Genomic DNA, 20,628 nt, shown 5'->3' on the forward strand with positions numbered 1-20,628 from the left:
CTGGGACAGGGAAGGAGGCTCTGAGGAGTGGAACTTGCCCTTTGTTAGGACACATTTACATTTGTAAGGTAAATCTCTACCTGTAAAAGGTGCCTCCCTCTCTGTACCAGGAACAAGAAAGGAGATGACCTTCTCTCTAGAAACTCTTAATCAATGCCAAAGGCAAGGACTTAAATCTGCATTTTATTGTGCTAGTCTGGTAACCTCCTGTAACTAACTTCCCTCCCCCTCTCAACGCTGGCATTTCTTTAAGGATTATGCATCTTTCCTTAGGCTAGGAACTGATTGCTGAGCTCACCTGTGACCACCCAGCTCAAGACAATAGACTTGCCTCCTGCTACACCCACCAAGATAGCAGACCACTACCTGCTGTGTCCATCAAGCCCTGTGCTGACAGGGCAATCTTGTGACTATTGTGGGAGGGACACTTCAATCACATGTGAAACACCCTGTTTGGGGGTATATAACCACTCTGTGCACCCCACTTCTCCGGTGCCCTTTCTTCCTTCGGGAAGAAAGACCCCGGGCCATGGTTCCTCATAAAGCTTTGTTTAATTTTCTCTTGCTATTCTGTCTCATGTGAGTTTAATTCATTCTCCGGCCAGACGAACCCACATTTGGGAAGCGGAAATGTCTTCCTCCCCTACACCACTATAACAACTAGGCGCACCCAGACTGCCGTTAACAGCAGCAACATCTTGATCGTGCACGGGGCAACTGAGGGGCCAGACGACTCATTTCTTCACCCGTCCCTCCCCAGCCCAGAGCTGAGTCGTCAGTCCGACCTCTTGCGGCCGGGCGGGACTGCTCGACCCTCTCTAGCCTTCGCCGGGCCGCGCTCTATGACGCCCACCCTTCCCGAGGAGCCGCGAGAAGCCGCGCGTTTGGCCACGCCCCTCCCGCACGTTTGGCCACGCCCCGTTTCCGCGGCAACGCGGCTCTTCGCCTGCCGCCTCCTTTCCCTTTCCGCTCTCCCGCTTCCGGAAGCCGGTGCGGCGCAGCTGCGGGAGCGCGCCGGCGCGTGCGCGCGAGCCTCGGACGCCGCGGGCGGCGCCCAGGTGAGCGGCGCGTGGGCGACCCCTTCTTCCCGTCCCCCTCCTCGCCTCGGTTCGGCATCCGTTTCCCCTCTCTGGAGCCCAGGCCGCGGCGGGAACTCGGGGTAGGTAGGAGGAAGCCCCCAGCCCTTCGCTCCGCCGCCTCTCCGACCCGGCCAGCCCCTCGGGCCGCGGGTGTAACCGCAGCAAAGGCGTCGGGCCTGGGGTTCCGTGGGGTACGGTGGGTAGGGCCCGGCCTGCCCTCAGGACGCCCTCGAGGGTGGCGTGGGTCGGGGTCGGCCCTGACTTAAGAAGTGGTCGCGCCCAGGATCCGGGCTCAGCGGACCGCCCGCCTCGGCGGACTTGAACCTGAGCCCCGCGGGGCTGTCACTTATCTTCCGCTACCTCGCGGGGTCACGATGGGTTGGTGAACGGAGCCTCTAGGTTTTGGGAAACAGGTGTTTAACTTTGGGTCGAGATTTTCGGGTACCCAATCGGTGACCTTCTTTGAACGAAATGATGTGTCTAACTACAGAAATGTAGTGTCACGGAGCAAAGTGACAGTTTAAGAAACGCCAGGTTCTTGTGTGTTTTCCTGATGTATCGTGAAAGCGTTAGTGTTTCTGTTGCTGGCTCGGCAGGAGCTTTACGAATGGGTAGGTGCCCAGGCAGCTTTGGCAAATACTTGTCTTCCTTGAGCATCACAAGGGTTCCTGTGGTCTGATGAACTGTCTTTTAACTTTTACCCTTTCCCAATATGTTGTAGTAAAGAGAATCTTTACTGTCTTATTAACTCCTTATTTTTATGACTCTCTAACGTAAATTGAATCTCGCCTTGGAGTATTATCGAAAGGATTGCGCAGTGGACGGGATCGTTGAATGACTTTTCCGTAAATCAAGTTAAATCACCGGAATGTTTAAATCCTTACAATAACCCTATCGGTTGGATATTAGGAACCTAAATTTAAACCTGAAAAGTCCCAGGCACTGGACTGTCGACCATCTCTCATGAATCGTGACCACTTAAGAAGGCGATGTTTACAGCTATTGGGGACTGCATGAACCATGTAAACAGATAAGAGGATAGTTAATTCTGATGTGTGTTGGGACAGGTGAGGGACCATTGTGGGAAACTACCAAGGAAAAGGAGGTGATTTTTCTGCTTACATAGCTGCAAAGATCAGAACTAGGGCTCAGTTTTAAGTCTCTCAACTCCAAACTCTTTCATGGGATAAATACTCTTTGAATGCGTAATTTGTCAGGTCCTACTTTAGGTACTGGGGATATAAAGATGAACAAGATATTAGGAGTTGCCAGTCTGGTAAGGAGACAAGCAAGGCAGGAAACTGTTAGCTGTAAAAAACAGGGATTTCAAAGGAGTATCTGTAATCATTTGGCTTACCGATAGACTTTGGGATTTAGACCTCTGTCATAAAATATTAGGGTTGGGAAAGATCACGTCCTCTTAATGCGTGAATTCCCTCTGCAGCATCCCAGCAAGTGGACATTCATCTTTGCTCCAGCATTACCTAGTGACTTATGGCTCATAATCTTAGAAAGTTGCCCATTCCATTCTTGAGCAGTTCTTATGTTCATCTCAGAGCAGCTCTCTTATGCACTCTATGTGTTGATGCGAGTTCCACCTCTGGAACTACAAACACCATCTCTAACATCTTTTTTTCTTTTTCCTCCCTTTTTTTTTTGAGGAAGACTGGCCCTGAGCTAACATCCGTGCCCATCTTCCTCCACTTTCTATGTGGAACGCCTACCACAGCATGGCACGCCAAGCAGTGCCATTTCCGCACCCGGGATCCGAACTGGTGAACCTCAGGCGTCTGAAGTGGAATGTGCGCACTTAATTGCTGTGCCACCAGCCGGCCCCTAAAATCCTTTTTTCCTTTCACAGTCCTTCGAGTATCTAAATACACCCTTCCGCTTAGTCATTGCCTTTACCAGCTATGAGCTCCTCGTTCTGTGAACCATTTATCGTGACTTCGATTCTAGACTCTTTGCCATAATACCCGGAACTAAATTCTTCGTTCAAGAAGTGGTTTGACCCAGCAGAATATAATGCAGGTTGTCATAGACTGTATATTGCTATCCCAGTGTGACTGATGAACATTCTAGTCTTTTGGTTTCCAAGTCATGCTTTTGCCACTTGTGAGCTCCAAGTCTTTTTTCGATGAACCTGCTTTTAACCTGGGGTCCTCAGTGCACCTTCCCTTCTCACTTTCTCCCATTCTCTATCTGTGCTGCTGTTATTTGGCTGTTTTAGACTATCCCTCCCCACTAGGTTTTGGCTTACTCATTTTCCTCTGCTTGTTTCAGTATAGCCTCGTCATTAAGAGTGTTGACTCTGGCCAGGCTGCCTGGATTCACATCCTCGCTACTGCTTTCTAGCTGTGTGATCTTGAGCGTGTTAGTTAACCTCTCTGTGCCTCAGTTTCCTCATCTCTGACTTCAGAGTTTTTACCGGTATTAAATGAGTTGTGCAGTGAATAAGTGCTTAGAACAGTGCTTGGCATGTAATAGAGTCTGTATGAGTATTAGCTTCTTTTCCGTTTATCCAGAATCTTTCAGTTTTATTCACAAGTTTGATAAAGCTTGATGTCGTAGAGGCATACTTGCCACAAACTAATGATTTAAAGTGACCAAGTCATTTGAATTTGCTAGGCCTTGGTTCCTTCCTTCCTAATGTGTAGGGTAGAGTCTTTTCCTTTCAGGACCGTTGGGGAGCTGGGAGGGTAGGGAGAGTTGTTGGCCCAGAGGTTGATTATGTGCCTGCATGGGCATGAGGGACTTTACATGGTCTCACGAAGCTCGTCGGGGGTCACTAACAGAAGTTCTTCTGATACGCCACACAGAAAAAGCAGGCGTGCTGGAAACATTTCTAGTTTAGTGACTTCCAGAATTGTCCCTCTCCTTTCCAGAAATAGCCTTGGAATTCCCTACTTTCTTTGGAAAGGGGGTTTGGTCACAAGCTCAGATTGGGATAGGGGGAACCACAATTAATTCAGAGTTCTAAGTTCTGGTTACTTAGATTAACACTTCTTAATTTACCAAAGGCTACTGGGTGATTGAATTTGTGGGCCAGTGAGATTTGTTGCAGTTTACTTTATTAGAGGAAAACTGCTGCATGGCAAATAAGTCCAGCAAAATGTGTGGCAAACGCTGACATGTGTATCTAATTTTAACTGTACAGACCATCCTTTTTCACAAAGAACTCTTCCTAAAATCAACTGCTAAACAGGTCCTGTTTCCCTTTAAAAATCCCAGTGACGAGAGGACTTGCCTACTGTTTACCATCAAATAAATGATAGATATTGAAGCAGTATGTTTTAAAGGTCAGAAAAACCCCCAAATCTCAGATCCTAGCCTATGGAAGGACTGTCCTTCGAAGCAGATTAGAACAGTGGTTGATACCGTGATCCTTAAAGCTTGCCTGCTTTAGAGTCTGGCCAAAGCCACCTACCAGCTGGGTGACTTTGGGCAAGTTCTTGCTCTCCCTCATTTTCCTCGTCGGCCGGTGGGAATGGTAAAACCTCTTAAAGTTGTTATAAAGATTAAATGAGTTAACACTTAGAATGTGCTTAGAACAGTGCTAACTAACATGAGTACTCAGTACATTTTAGCTGTCAGCAGCAGTAGAAGCACAGCACTAACACAAGTGAGACTTAGTTATGTGAGGAATTTTATTTCCTTAAAAATGTGAACAAGTTTTTCTGGGGATGGAATTTGGAATGATTTGGATGATTTGTTTTTTTAAACTGAGTAGGAAAATTTATGCTCTGGGCTATGCTATGAAGCCATTTGTTTTTAAAATTTGAAGAAACTTAAAAAATTTTCTTTAATCGCAAAAGTATTCTTAACCATGTAACAAAGTGGGAAAGGAAAAAACAATGACTACAACGCTTTTTTATTCCAGCCCCTGGCATTTTGGCTTAAAGAGTGAATTGTCTTACAAAAAAGTGTAACTTTTTTTGGAATTTGATGACTGTTTATAAAAGCTATCCACCATTCATGGACTGTTTTGATTTCTCATTTTTCTCAGAGGTGGGCAGAATTGGATTGATAATGATCAATCGTACTATTTAAGTAAAGCCCAGGTTCTTTATTTTTCTCCTTTATCCCGCTTTCCAACCTCATTCCTCCCCTCCTCTCATAGGTTCATACTCCTAGATGTTTACTGTATAACTTTATTTATATGTTCGTGACTGTGAGGAATTTGGTATTATGTTTTTAAGTTTTACATAATCGTATTGTTCATTTAATTCTGCTCTTTTAGTAAACGTTATTTGTGCAGATCTCAGCTCATCCTTTTTGACTGATATATGGCATATCATATGCAACGTTTTGCGTATCCATTTTCCTCTTACTAGACGTTGAGTTTTTTTCTAACTCATTGCTATTAGAAACAGTACTCTGATGAACATTCTTGTGCATGTGCCCAGGAACACACAACCAGGAAGTGGCAGAACCAAGTTTGAGCCTGGGTTTGTCTGACTCAGTTTATTCTTTTTCACTGCGCACACTCCCAGTCATCACTTATTTGCTTAATTTATTGCATGGATACTATTAGGTAATAGTAATGGAAATATAAAAAAATGCAGTGGAATTGTTGATTTTTCTTTTAACAGGTCAACTCTTAATTTTGCCCTTTTTTTCTATAGTTTTTGTTTAAATGTGTAAATTGTATTATTAATCCAGTATGGTTAACAGTTTTGTATTCCATGTTTTTCATGTGATATGTCACCTAACTCAGGAGTCCACAGACTTTTTCAGTAAAGGGTCAGTTGGTCAATATTTTAGCCTTTGTGGGCCGTATAGTCTCTGTCACAGCTTCTTAACTCTGCAGTTGTAGTGCAAAAAGCTCTCAGAGATGATACCAAAACCCATGAGTGGGGCTGTGTGCCTGTGAAACTTTCTTTACAGATACAAATGTCAGGCCAGATTTGGCCCACGCACAGTAGTTTGCTGACTCCCGATTTAAATAATTATTTTGATGGAATCATAATATTTTTCTATTTAAGTTTTATTCAGTATTACAACGAATGCTGTAATCAATACCATTCCCTCTTTTTAATATTATATTCTTAGGATAAATTTCCAGAAATGAAGGTAACTGATTTGAAAGGTTTATGGCTTTTTTGTGGTTCTGAAAATTAATTGTCAAATGCCTTTAAAAGAGATGTTTCAGTTTTTATAAATTCCTTAAAGAGTAAATTTTGATTTCAATGTGGATAAATATGACATCTAAAACCTTATTAAACATCTTTTTTTTTGAGGATTTGGGGAAGAGGCTCCCTTCTGTCAATTTGAATTTTAAAATGTAAAAAAGGCATATGTTATGGGAAGTAATATTTCTTGTATTTTAATATTTATTAGGTCTAAGTTTTATAATCTAATTTTTATTAAATCTTTAAGATCTACTTAACACATCTTATTTCAGTTTAAATCTAATAGTGTGTTAGAATTTCAGAACTCACTTGTACTTTAATTTTCACCTAGCTTAAATTTCCCTGAACATTGTGAACCATTTGCAAACTTGCTTAATTGACAGCACAATTACAATTGTAGTGTATTTGATTTTCTTAAGAAAAATCAAAAAGGAAAACTTAAGTACCCAAACACCCAACAAGGCACACTTATAGATCTAATGACAGAAATTTTTCTAAGCACTAAGCTGTTGTTTATAAACCTAATAAGTCTAAACTTACTGATTTAATCAGTTGGGTTCCCTTAAGCATTTAAAAGTTGAGGACAGTTAAAATTTCATAAGTTTAATCCATCAGAATCTCTTCACTTCTTTAAAATCTTAAAGGCAGACAAAATTATCCAATGATAAAATGTATTTCACACATACTTTAACCTATCATATTTATCACATAAGTATTAATAGTATGTATGAATTTGATTGATTTTAAAATCACATCTATGCTTGTTTTTGTAGGTCGCAGAGTCATTTAAATAAAGGCTGCAGAGTATCATGGCTGATTTAGGATACAGATTACATAATCTTTTAGTGCTTGATTTGATATAATGGGATTAATCATAATTTGAGTATAGTGAGCATGTAATTGGATTGTTAACTATATGTTATTATGAGAAATTTACATATTCCTTTCCTTTAACATAACTCCTTTGCCTGCTTTCAAGGTCATTATGGACTCATGACTTGCCACAGAATTCCTTTTTCATTTTTATGTATATTTTGTGTTCTCTGTTTTTCAGTGCTAAATTGTCTGCCTTAGTGGAAGCCCCTTTAAACTGGATTCTTTGTTTTATTACTACTATCCCAGGCATATTTGAATACTGTGCTTTCTGGCAACAATGAGATACTCCAGGCCTTTCTTGTTTTTCTTTGCCTCTAGAAATGGAATCAGCTGCCTTCCAAGGAATCCTTGTTTTTTTTTTTGGTGGAGAATAACATTAGAAGTCACGCTCTGAATTAAGATTATTAGTAATAGTATGACACTGCTGCTAACACCAATAAGAAAGAAAAGTACTTTTAGAGGCTACGACTTTGTAGTGACATTTCCAATTTAATTCCAGCTGTATGCAGTATTAAAATATTTTCAAATCAATTTTAATTTTTATCTTAGTAGTACATACATAAATTTACAGCTCAGCTAGTAATTTAAGGTCTGTATCTAAAACAGAGGTCCCTGCACCGTGCACGAGGCAACTACTTTGAACATTTTTATCCATTTCTTCTAATGTTTAACTCCATGTGTCTAAATAATATGCTTTAATTTTTCCATTTTGGGTAGCTTGTCTATGATGAAATATCTCTTATCCCAGACTCCTTTAACATAGTGAGACTCTTCCCCTGTCATCCTCTGTATGTGGTTATGTCACAGGTGATTAAATTTTCAGAGGTTTGACTCTGAGCTACCTGTACAGCCTGCATGTGTGCCGTACAGTTTTTGTTCCTCTTTAAGAAGAGAGAGGGGAACTTTCATTTTTAACGGGTTGTGTCCTGCTTCTTCCCCACTGACTGCAGTGAAGGAGGAGAACAGGACAAAGATAGGTCCTGACACGGGAAGTCTGTCAACCTTCCTTCAACTGCTTCCACTAACATACTGTGTGTTTGGGCTTTCTTAGCTGATCTTAGGAGGTTTTAACACCATCCTTTCTTGTTCTGAACTCTAACTGTACGTAATTTACAGAAGGCAGATTTTCCTTAGGGTTCGCCTTGGTATCCATATTTGTAATATGCCTGCCTTGATGATCTGTTATTTTCTTTGAACTGAACTATTAAGACTTATTTTTTCAAATCATTAGTACAACTTGATATTACCCCTGTAGCCCCATTATCACTTCACTGAGTTATTGGTTTTTGTGGTTTTTTGGGTCATGTTTCTCTTTATATATTAACCAAACTTCTCAGTTTGGGAAAATTATGCAATTACTGTATAAAAATGAAAAGCATTTGGAAATTACCCTTTAGTCTGATGGTTAAACTTTCCTCTTTTTCAGATAGATTTTTACCATCATGGATCGGTTTGGAGATATATCAGAAGGTGAAGTGGACCATTCTTTCTTTGACAGTGACTTTGAAGAAGCAGAGAAGTGTGAAAGTAGCTTAGTTTTTGATAAGCAAAATGATGACCCTAAAGAGAGAATAGATGAAGATGCAGAAAACTTGAAATTTGGAATACAAAGAAATTATCTTACTGAGAAAGGAAATGAAAGAAAAGAGAAAATTCCTTTGGAAGAACACTCTAATAATGATAATATACAAATCAGAAATTCTTTATCACTGGCCACTTCTTCAAGATCAAAAACACTGTGTGATGCTGCAGTAGGACATAAAATACACTTGCCTGTTCCAAATAGAATTCCCAAAATTGCGAAAGAAGGTGAAGATGATTACTATACAGATGGAGAGGAGAGCAGTGACGATGGAAGAAAACATCATGTCAGGTCCAAATCAGCTAAAACAACTAATAACTTTAAAAAAGGCGCAAGTAAAACGCATTCCAGAAGTAGTTCGTCTTCCTCCTCTTCCTCGTTGTCCTCCTCGTCTTCAAGTTCAGGTACAGATTGTTCGGATGCAGGGTCTGGTAGCTGCACATCTGATTCATCTCCCTCATTAAAGCAACGTCTATCTGGTGTAACCCGCTTGTCACCAAAACAGAAGTATAAACCAGGAAGAAAATCAACAGGAACACAACCTTCAAGTCGTAACCCAAAAGTCGGGGAATACCCTGAGGAATCTGAAGATACTGTCACAGATGTAACTCCTCTGTCGACTCCAGACATCAGCCCTGTTCAGTCTTTTGAACTGGGTGTGTCAAATGATCAGAAAGTAAAAGTTAAAAGGCAAGAAAACGTGAGTCAAGAAGTATATGAAAATGTTGAGGACTTAAAAAATAATTCAAAATCTTTGAAATCGGCCAAAAAAGGGAAGGAAAAACATGAGGCCAGTCTCACCTCCAAGTCTTCAGTGTTAGAGTCCAGTGTAGACCACAGATATAAAGAAAAAGTCTTACATGACACAATGGACCTGAATCATCTTTTGAAAGGTAATTTTCTTGTTTAAAACTGTATTTTGAATTTAAATATTCAACTTAATGAAATATTGAGCTTAAATATTAAATGCTATGAATTTGCATTGATTTTTCAATTAGATATGTTTTATTTATTTTTTTTAAAGATTGGCACCTGAGCTAACAACTGTTGCCAATCTTCTTTTTTTTTTTGCTGCTTTTTCTCCCCAAATCCCTCCAGTACATAGTTGCATATTTTAGTTGTGGGTCCTTCTAGTTGTGGCATGTGGGACGCCACCTCAGCATGGCCTGATGAGCAGTGCCATGTCCGTGTCCGTGCTCAGGATCTGAACTAGTAAAACTCTGGGCCGCTGAAGCGGAGCGTGCGAACTTAACCACTAGGCCATGGGGCCGGCCATAGATATGTTTTATTGTTTGGGATAATTGATTTTATCGTGACTTTATCAAATACTCCATTTTACCATAAAAATATCATTTATATTGCAAAGCTAACCGAAGAGGACTAGAAACAACTTCGCACTGAGTTTGTTTTTGTGCCTTATAAAATCGAAATGCCTAGAGGCACCAGATGGATACGATAAATGAGAGAAGTGGAGCCGGATGTTTTCCCACAGCACTAAGGTTAAAATAACCTGACCTGTCATCATCATATAGGGAAAATGGCAAGAATGCAGGCAAATGAGAGAACTCAGAATAAGCGACTGGTGTATTCAGAGTTTAAATTAAAGGCAAAAGAGCATTACTTGAAAATTACCTAGTTGATGAAACAGTATATATTTCAAATTTCAGTTGCTTTAAGATATAAATATTTTTGAGTTAGAATAATCTTTATTGTTGTATTCCTATATCAATTTATTATTATCCATATTTAGTTTGAAAGGAAAAATATATTCCAGGTGAAATAAAAGCAACTTCAAACTTTCCTTTGGATTAATTAATATAACTGTCAAAATATGGGGCTTGTAGTTTAGGTTTTAAGTCAGTTGAAGACAACATTTTTACTTTGTAAGTAGGCTCTCTGTCTTTGAAATGTTAATTGAAAGACTAAATCTTTACATAATTTACATACGATGGCAATATAAGGGCATAAATAAGTCCCCATTTAGTCGAATAACTCATAGATTAATAAAGTCTATTTTGGAGCAGTTTACACTTCAAATGTTCCCTCTTTTGTAGATTTTCTTTTCCCTTCAACCTGACAGTACCTATTGATTGTTTAGTGTGTCTTAACAATCAGACTCCTGGCTTTGGCCATCACCGTCTCATGGTTAAGCTTCCACTTAATGTAGCTTTGCTGATAAATGCTCATTCAATCTCTTAAAACTTCCAGGATGGAGGATTTTCTGTTCTTGCCCCTCTGCTTCTTCCCCTAACAACAAGTACATCAGTCCTACTAGTTTCATTCTTAGATTACAAATAAAATCCAAATTCCTTATAGCCTGAGAGACTCAATATCAGTGATTCTGAGCCCAGGTAGGATATTAATGTCACCTGGAGAACTATTAAAACAAATGATTAAAACAAACTGTTAAAACAAGTACATGAAATAATGGTAGAGTGTTGAACTTGGATGCTTAACGTAGCGAGGTGAACAAAATTCTGGAAGTGGAATCAGAAAATTTTAGGCTTCTGCATGTCATCCATTTGACCATAGACAAGCAGTAACTATTCTGTGCCGCAGTTTTTCATTTGTAGGATGAGGTAGTTGATATAGGTTGCTAAGGACCATTCTAAATTCAGACTTCTGGAGTTCTGAGGGAACTATTAGAAGGCAAGATCAGGGTAGACTAGCTTCATTAGACATCTGACTTTAAAGTAGACTTTGAAAATTTAGTAGAATTTCTGACTATTCGGCCTGTTTTAGCTCAATTAGGTGACTGATTTGGGGGACTTCCTACCCCCACCCCAAGTCTGCCTTTGCTATGTAAATGTTGAATGGAGGTGGTTGGAATTAGTTCTTTGACCTTGAGCTGTAAATTGTTGAATAAGCAGAGAGGGCATTAAAAAAGGGAGTAGTAAACAAAAGTATAGGTACTAGGTTATGGCATGAATCTCATATTTGGAGAGCAGTGAAGAAGTTGACATGACTAGATTTGAAGGTATGTTTCATACTTTCTATAGGTAAAATTAGGTCAGTTTGGGAAGAATCTGAGAGGGCAAATTAGAGCCACTTTAAAAATGCACCACCTCAAATTTTACTGCCTAGACTGTGTAAGAAATAATTAGATACATCATTTACAGGATGTGTTCTGAGATGAAAAACTAACATAAGAGAAAGAAATGGGATTGAGGAAGCATTGATAAGCAAGGAAACTGGTTGAACTTGTTGCTAAACTGATACCATATACGGGAGAATGAATCAAAGTGCCTTATTCAAGGGGAAGATGTAGACCCTGTTACACTCCATAAGGAAGAGGATGCCAGTACTGAGAAGGTTAGCTACTAGCATATCAGAGCTGGCAGCACGTCTCACCCTTTCACTGGCAGCTGCGGCAGACAGGGTTCAGATGGGCGAGCAGGAAATTCCAGGGATCTGCAGCACAGTACCAGGTGTTGCCCAACGTTGGAGAAAAGCCAAAATCACCAGAGAGGCCCCAGGCTCATAGATGAAGAACGTGATACTTAAAACAGAGTTAAAAGAGCAAGCTCAGTGATTTTAGAGAGACTCTTCAAAGACAAAACTATTTTCGCTAAGAAAACTAAGACATGCTTTGCTTTTGACGTTCTCCTGCCACATGTAAATGGTGGAGTTTTCCAGGGGCTACATGACAATGACAGGACAACAGTGAATGCTGATGCAGCTATGAGAATCCACCTGTCTTCTATTAAGGCAGGCATTAAAAGGCTTACAAAAATGTTAAATTCTGCCACGCTTCTCACTGATGTTTTTTGTTTTTTACAAAAATTTGATGTTAATATAGCATTGGTTTATTTTTATTTTCAGGTGAATTATATGATAATGATAGATGTAACCCACATAAGCAATTTTGGGGTCCTCAGTAATCTAGGTGTGTAAAAGAATCCTGAGACAAAAAGGTTTAATAACTTCTAGAAGAATGGAATTAGAATATATGATTTTTAGTCTGTTAGAGAAAAATTTTTTTTAACATAGTCCGTCTTCCAAAATGGGGGGAAAAAAGATATCACAAAGCACTTATTTATTTTTTAGTAAGGAAGATTGGCCCTAAGCTAACATTTGTTGCCAATCTCCCTCTTTTTGCTGGAGGAAGATTGTCGCTGAGCTAACATGTGTGCCAGTCTTCCTTTATTTTGTAGGGATGCCTCCACAGCATGGCTTGATAAGTGGTGTGTAGGTCTGTGCCTGGGATCCAAACCTGTGAACCCCAGGCTGCTGAAACAGAGTGTGGGAACTTAACCACTGTGCCACAGGGCTGGCCCCAAAAACATTTATAAAAAAAAAAATTAAGGGGGCTGACCCAGTGGTGTAGTGCTTAAGTTCGGTGTGCTCTGCTTCAGTGGGCTGGATTCGCAGGTTCAGATCCCAGGCGCAGACCTGCCTTCATCAGCCATGCTGAGGCTGCGACCCACATACACAACAGAGGAAGATGGGCACACATGTTAGCTCAGTGACAATCTTCCTCATCAAAAAAAAAAAAAAAGATTCTAGGAAGAGAAATCAAACAATATAAGTGGATGGTTTCAATTTATCAGAAGACAATATCACAAGGGGTTAAAAAATTTAAATCAAATCCAACCTAAAAACGTAATTAAAATAGTATTAGAAGAATGAAAATAAAGGCTTGAAAAACCCCTGCCAGGTGGGGCTTAACAAGGAGAATATAGAAGTATCAGTCCTATTAGTATACAAAATGGAAGATGTGAAAAGCAGTGAAAGGGGCAAAGAAGAGTGTTTTACGTTAATAAACTGACCAAATAAACCAAAAAGATATAAGAGCCATTGATTTGAAATATGTGATAAAAGTAAAACAGAACTAGACAGTGAAATTGACAAAGCCCTATCACTATAAAGATTGATTGATCAATTAGACCCCCCCCCCCAAAAACCAAACAAGCATTAATTGTCTGCTTGTGGGCTGCACTTGGTCCACAGGTATTTTGTCTATCACACGGTATTCTTTTTAAAGTTACTATTTGCCACATAACACATTACCCCAACACTTGGGAGACTGAAAGGCAGGGATGACTTCCCTGCTGAGGTGTGGAATCGTCTTGAGTGCTGATTTACTCACATGGCAGGCGGTCTGGGCTTGGGATGACTTGAAGACCAGAACTGCTGAGCGGAGTACTGGCATGTGGCCTGGCTTCTTCACATATGGCAGCCTCAGGGTAGTCGGACTTCTGACACAGTGGCTCAGGGCTCAAGTACAGTGTTCCAGGAAACAAGGCAGAAACCTCACTGCCTTTTATGACCTAGCCTCAGAAGTCACATAGCATCATTTCTTCCTTATTCTGTTGGTTTCAACAGTTACCACTTTCTTCCCAGATTTAAGAGGAGGGGCATAGATACCCTCCCTCTTATTGGGAGGAATGTCAGGTAATTATGGACGTGTTTTGAAACCTCTTCAGGCCAACCTCTGGCCACACATTGATTTATATTCCTCTCAAACGCAAAAATACATTCCCCCTTGCCTGAGATCCCCCACACCTCGAGATCCAGGATCTAAATCAGGTCCAAAGGCAGCTGAGGCTCCTCGGGTATGCTTCCTCAGTTATAGCTCCTTGAGTATTTTGAGAATCTTTTGCCAGGAAAGACTAGGAAGGAGAAGTAGGTTGTTTTTGTTTGCTTTTTAATTGAGGTCATAATACTTTGTAACATTGTGAAATTCAGTTGTACATTATTATTTGTCAGTCACCATATAAATGTGCCCCTTTACCCCTTAGGCCCCCCCACCCATCCCCTTCTCTGGTAACCACTGGTCTGATCTCTTTGTGCATGTGTTTGTCTTCCACATATGAGTGAAATCATACGGTGTTTGTCTTTGTCTCTGGCTTATTCCGCTTAACATAGTAGCCTCAAGGTCCATCTGTGTTACAAATGGGATGATTTTGTCCTTTTATATGGCTGAGTAGTATTCCATTGTGTGTGTGTGTGTGTGTGTGTGTGTGTGTGTATACACCACATTTTTATCTTCTTTATACATTCATCAATCAATGGGTACTTGGGTTGCTTCCATGTCCTGGCTATTGTGAATAATGCTGCAGTGAACATAGGGGTGCATAAGTCTCTCTGAATTCTTGATTTCAAGTTCTTTGCCTAAATATCCAACAGTGGGATAGCTGGATTGTATGGTATTTCTATTTTTAATGTTTTGAGACATCTCCATATTGTTTTCCATAGTGGCTGCACCAGTTTGCATTCCCACCAGCAGTATATGAGGGTTCCTTTTTCTCCACATCCTCTCCAACATTTGTTGTTTTTTTGTCTGGGTAATTATAGCCATTCTAACAGGTGTAATATATCTCATTCTAGTTTTGATTTGCCTTTCCCTAATGATTAGTGATGTTGAACATCTTTTCATGTGCCTATTGACCATCTATATCTTTGGGAAAATGTCTGTTCATATCCTCTGCCCCTTTTTTGATCGAGTTGTTTTGTTCTTTTGTTGTGGAGTTGTCTGAGTCCTCTATGTATTTTGGAGATTAACCCCTTGTCGGATGTATGATTTGCAAATATTTTCTCCCAGTTGTTGGGTTTCTTTGCGTTTTGTTCCTCGTTTCCTTTGCCTTGCAGAAACTGTTAAGTGTGTTGAAGGCCCACGTGTTTATTTTTATTTATTTATTTTTTTATTAAGATTATGATAGTTAACAACCTTGTGAAATTACAGTTGTACATGATTATTAGTCCTGTTGTAGGTACACCACCTCACCCCTAGTGCCCTCCCACCACCACCCTTTCCCCTGATAACCACCAATCAGTTCTCTTTGTCCATATGTTAACCACCACCTATGAGTGGAGTCATACAGAGTTCGTCTTTCTCTGTCTGGCTTATTTCACTCAACATAATACCCTCAAGGTCTATCTATGTTGTTGTGAATGGGACGACTTTGTCCTTTTTTATAGCTGAGTAGTATTCCATTGTACATATATACCATATCTTCTTTATCCAATCATCAGTTGCTGGGCACTTAGTTTGGTTCCATGACCTGGCTATTGTGAATAATGCTGCAATGAACATAGGTGTGCATGGGACTTTTGGAATTGCTGATTTTCAGGTTCTTAGGATAGATACCCAGTAGTGGGATGGCTGGGTCATAAGGTATTTCTATTTTTAACTTTTTGAGGAATCTCCATACTGTTTTCCATAGTGGCTGCACCAGTTTGCAATCCCACCAACAGTGTATGAGGGTTCCTTTTTCTCCACAGCCTCTCCAACATTTGTCACTCTTGGTTTTGGATATTTTTGCCATTCTGACAGGTGTAAGGTGATATCTTAGTGTAGTTTTGATTTGCATTTCCCTGATGATTAGTGATGATGAGCATCTTTTCATGTGTCTATTGGCCATCCGTATATCTTCTTTGGAGAAATGTCTGTTCATGTCCCCTGCCCATTTTGTAATTGGGTGGTTTGATCTTTTATTGTTGAGTTGTGTGAGTTCTTTATATATTATGGAGATTAACCCTTTGTCAGATAAATAACTTGTAAATATTTTTTCCCAATTAGTGGGCTGTTTTTTTTGTTTCAATCCTGTTTTCATTTGCCTTGAAGAAGCTCTTTAGTCTGATGAAGTCCCATTTGTTTATTCTGTCTATTGTTTCCCTCATCTGAGGGGTTATGGTGTCCAAAAAGATTCTTTTGAAGCTGATGTCAAAGAGTGTACTGCCGAAATTCTCTTCTAGAAGACTTATTGTTTCAGGCCTAACTTTAGGTCTTTGATCCATTTTGAGTTTATTTTAGTGAATGGTGAAAAAGAATGGTTGATTTTCATTCTTTTACATGTGGCTGTCCAGTTTTCTCAGCACCATTTGTTGAAGAGACTTTCTCTCCTTTGTCAAAGATTAGCTGACCATAGCTATGTGGTTTTATTTCTGGGGTTTCAATTCTGATCCATTGATCTGTGCATCTGTTTTTGTACCAGTACCATGCTGCTTTGATCACTGTAGCTTTGTAGTATGTTTTGAAGTCAGGGATTGTGACGCCTCCAGCTTTGTTGTTCTTTCTCAAGATTGCTTTAGCAATTCGGGGTCTTTTGTTGCCCCATAGGAATTTTAGGATTCCTTGTTCAATTTCTGTAAAGAATGTCATTGGGATTCTGATTGGGATAGCATTGAATCTGTAGATTGCTTTAGGTAGTATGGACATTTTAACTATGTTTATTCTTCCAATCCATGTACATGGAATGTCTTTCCATCTCTTTATGTCATCGTCAATTTCTTTCACGAAAGTCTTGCAGTTTTCGTTGTATAGATCTTTCACTTCCTTGGTTAAATTTATCCCAAGGTATTTTATTCTTTTTGTTGCGATCGTGAATGGGATTGAGTTCTTGTGATCTTTTTCTGTTAGTTCATTGTTAGTGTATAGAAATGCTACTGATTTATGTATGTTGATTTTATACCCTGCAAGTTTGCTGTAGCTGTTGATTGTTTCTAATAGTTTTTCTATGGATTCTTTGGGGTTTTATATATATAAGATCATGTCATCTGCAAACAGCGAGAGTTTTACTTCTTCATTGCCTATTTGGATTCCTTTTATTTCTTTTTCCTGCCGAATTGCTCTGGCCAAAACCTCCAGTACTATGTTGAATAAGAGTGGTGAAAGTGGGCACCCTTGTCTTGTTCTTGTTCTGAGAGGGATGGGTTTCAGTTTTTGTCTGTTGAGTATGATGTTGGCTGTGGGTTTGTCATATATGGCTTTTATTATGTTGAGGTACTGTCCTTCTCTACCTATTTTATTGAGAGTTTTTATAAGTGGATGTTGGGTCTTGTCAAATGCTTTCTCTGCATCTATTGAGATGATCATGTGGTTTTTGTTTCTCATTTTGTTAATGTAGTGAATCATGTTGATTGACTTGCGGATGTTGAACCATCCTGGTGTCCCTGGTATAAATCCCACTTGATCATGGTGAATAATCTTTTTGATCCACTTGTTTATTTTTTCTTTTGTTTCCCTTGCCCAAGTAGACATAGTATTTGAAAAGATCCTTCTAAGACCGATGTCAAAGAGTGTATTGCCTATATTTTCTTCTAGGAGTTTTATGGTTTCAGGTCTTATCCTCAAATCTTTGATCCATTTTGTGTTAATTTTTGTGCATGGTGAAAGCTAATGGTCTACTTTCATTCTTTTGCCTGTGGCTGTCTCGTTTTCCCAACAGCATTTATTGAAGAGATTTTACTTTTTCCGTTGTGTGTTCTTAGCTCCCTTGTCGAAGATTAGCTGTCCATAGATGTGTAGTTTTATTTCTGGGCTTTCAATTCTGTTCCATTGATCTGTGTGTCTGTTTTTGTGCCAGGACCATGCTGTTTCGATTACTTTATTTTGAAGTCAGTGATTGTGATGCCTCCAGCTTTGTTCTTTTTTTCTCAGGATTGCTTTAGCTATTTGGGGTCTTTTGTTGCCCCGTATGAATTTTAGGAATCTTTTTTCTATTTCCGTGGAGAATGTCATTGGGATTCTTTTCTTTTTTTTTTTTGAGGAAGATTAGCCATCACCTAACATCTGCTGCCTATCCTCCTCTTTTTTGCTAAGGAAGACTGTTCCTGAGCTAACATCTGTTCCCATCTTCCTCTAAATTATATGTGGGATGCCTGCCATGGCATGGCTTGCCAAGTGATGCTAGGTCCACACCCAGGATCTGAACCAGCAAACTCTGGGCCACCGAAGCAGAACCTGTGAACTTAACTGCCACACCACCAGTCTGGCCCCTGTCATTGGGGTTCTGATTGGGATTGCGTTGAATCTATAGATTGCTTGATGTAGTACAGACATTTTAACTATGTTTATTCTTCCAATCCATGTGCATGGACTATCTATCCATTTCTTTATGTCATCATTGATTTCTTTCAGTAATGTCTTATACTTTTCATTGTATAGGTCTTTCACCTCCTTGGTTAAATTTATTCCTAGATATTTTATTCTTTTTGTTGTGATTGTAAATGGGATTATATTCTTGAGTTCTCTTTCTGTTAGTTATTAGAGTATAGAAATACAGCTGATTTTTGTAAGTTGATTTGTGCCCTGCAACTCTGCTGTAGTTGTTGATTATTTCTAATAGTTTTCCAGTGGATGCTTTAGTGTTTTCTATATGTAAAAACATGTTGTCTGCAAACAATGAGAGTTTTACTTCTTCCTTGCCAACTTGGATAATTTTTACTTCTTTTTCTTACCTAATTGCTCTGGTCAAAACCTCCAGTACTATGTTGAATAAGAGTGGTGAGACTGGGCACCTTTGTCTTGTTCCTGTTCTTAGAGGGATGGCTCTCAGTTTTTCCTCATTGAGTATAATAATGACGTGGATTTGTCATATATGGTCTTTATTATGTTGAGGTATTTTCCTTCTATACCCGTTTTATTCAGAGTTTTTATCATAAATGGATGTTGGATCTTGTCAAATGCTTTCACTGCATCTATTGAGATGATCGTGTGGTTTTTATTCCTCATTTTGTTAATGTGGTGTATCACATTGATTGATTTTTTGATGTTGAACCACTCCTGCATCACTGCTGTAAATCCCACTTGATCATGGTGTATGATCCTTTAATGTATTGCTGTATTCAGTTTGCCGATATTTTGCTGAGGATTTTTCCATGTATGTTCATCAACAATATTGGCCTGTAACTTTCCTTCTGTGTTGTCCTTGTCTGGCTTGGGATCAGGGTGATGTTGACCTTGTAAAATGTGTTAGGAAGTGTTCCATCTTCTTCATCTTTTTGGAATATTTTGAGAAGGATGGGTATTAAATCTTCTTTGAATGTTTGGTAGAATTCTCCAGAGAAGCCATCTGGTCCTGGACTTTTATTTTGGGGGAGCTGTTTTATTACTTTGTCAATATCTTTACTTGTGATTCATATTCTCTATTTCTTTTTGATTCAGTTTTGGGAGGTTGTATGGGTCTAAGAATTTATCCATTTCTTCTGCATTGTCCAGTTTGTTGGCATATAGTTTTTCATAGTATTCTCTTATAATCCTTTTATTTCTGCCGTATCTATTGCAATTTCTCCTCTTTCATTTCTAATTTTATTTATTTGAGCCTTCTCTCTTTTTTCTTAGTGAGCCTGGCTAAAGGTTTGTCAGTTTCATTTATCTTCTCAAGGAACCAGTTCTTAGTTTCATTGGTTCTTTCTACTGTTTTTTCATTTCAATTTCATTTATTTCTGCACCAATTTTTGTTATTTCCCTCCATCTGCTGACTTTGGGCTTTGTTCTTCTTTTTCTAGTTCTGTTACATGTAGTTTAAGATTGCTTATTTGACTTTTTTCTTGTTTGCTAAGGTGGGCCTGTATTGCTGTGACTTTCCCTCTTAGAACTCCCTTTGCTGTATCCCATATGAGTTGCTATGGTGTGTTTTCGTTGTCTTTTGTCTCCAGATATATTTGATTTCTCCTTTAATTTCTTCAATGATCCATTGGTTGTTTGATACCTTGTTGTTTAGTCTCCACATCTTTGTCCCTTTCCTAGCTTTTTTCTTGTAGTTGATTTCTAGTTTCATAGCATTATGGTCCAAAAAGATGCTTGATTTGGTCTCAGTCTTCTTAAATTTATTGAGGCTTGCCTTGTTTCCCAACATATGGTCTGTCTTTGAGAATGTTGCATGTGCATTTGAGAAGAATGTATATTCTGCTGTTTTGCGATGGAGTGTTCTATATATGTCTAGTAAATCCATCTGGTCTGGTTTTTCATTTTATTTCCGTATTTCCTTGTTGACTTGCTGACTGGATGATGTATCCATTGATGTAAGTGGGGTGTTTAGGTCCCCTACTATGATTGTGTTGCTGTTAATATCTGCTTTTAGGTCTGTTAATAGTTGCTTTATGTACTTTGGTGCCCCTGTTTTAGATTCATATATATTTACAAGTGTTATGTTCTCTTGGTAGAGTGTCCCTTTTATCATTATATACTGCCCCTTTTTGTCACTCATTGCCTTTTTTATCTTGAAGTCTGCTT

At 39.4% G+C, this 20,628-nt stretch overlaps 1 protein-coding gene across 4 annotated transcripts in view; it reads left to right on the top strand.

Moving 5' to 3' along the window:
* Positions 1 to 926: 926 nt before the first annotated feature.
* CFAP97 (cilia and flagella associated protein 97) overlaps positions 927 to 20,628 on the top strand; it is a 36,614-nt gene continuing 16,912 nt past the window's right edge. The window contains exons 1-2 of one of the 4 annotated variants that reach the window (XM_014839511.3): positions 927 to 1,058; positions 8,514 to 9,562. In XM_014839511.3, the coding sequence (XP_014694997.1) occupies positions 8,530 to 9,562 (1,033 nt within the window). In that variant the 5' untranslated portion in view covers positions 927 to 1,058; positions 8,514 to 8,529. Of the gene's footprint in view, positions 1,160 to 8,513; positions 9,563 to 20,628 lie in introns of all 4 variants that reach the window. The other 3 variants (XM_014839513.3, XM_014839514.3, XM_014839515.3) reach the window with 3 other exon arrangements.

The sequence above is a fragment of the Equus asinus genome, chromosome 27, assembly GCF_041296235.1.
Source record: "Equus asinus isolate D_3611 breed Donkey chromosome 27, EquAss-T2T_v2, whole genome shotgun sequence".
Taxonomy (NCBI): Eukaryota; Metazoa; Chordata; class Mammalia; order Perissodactyla; family Equidae; genus Equus; species Equus asinus.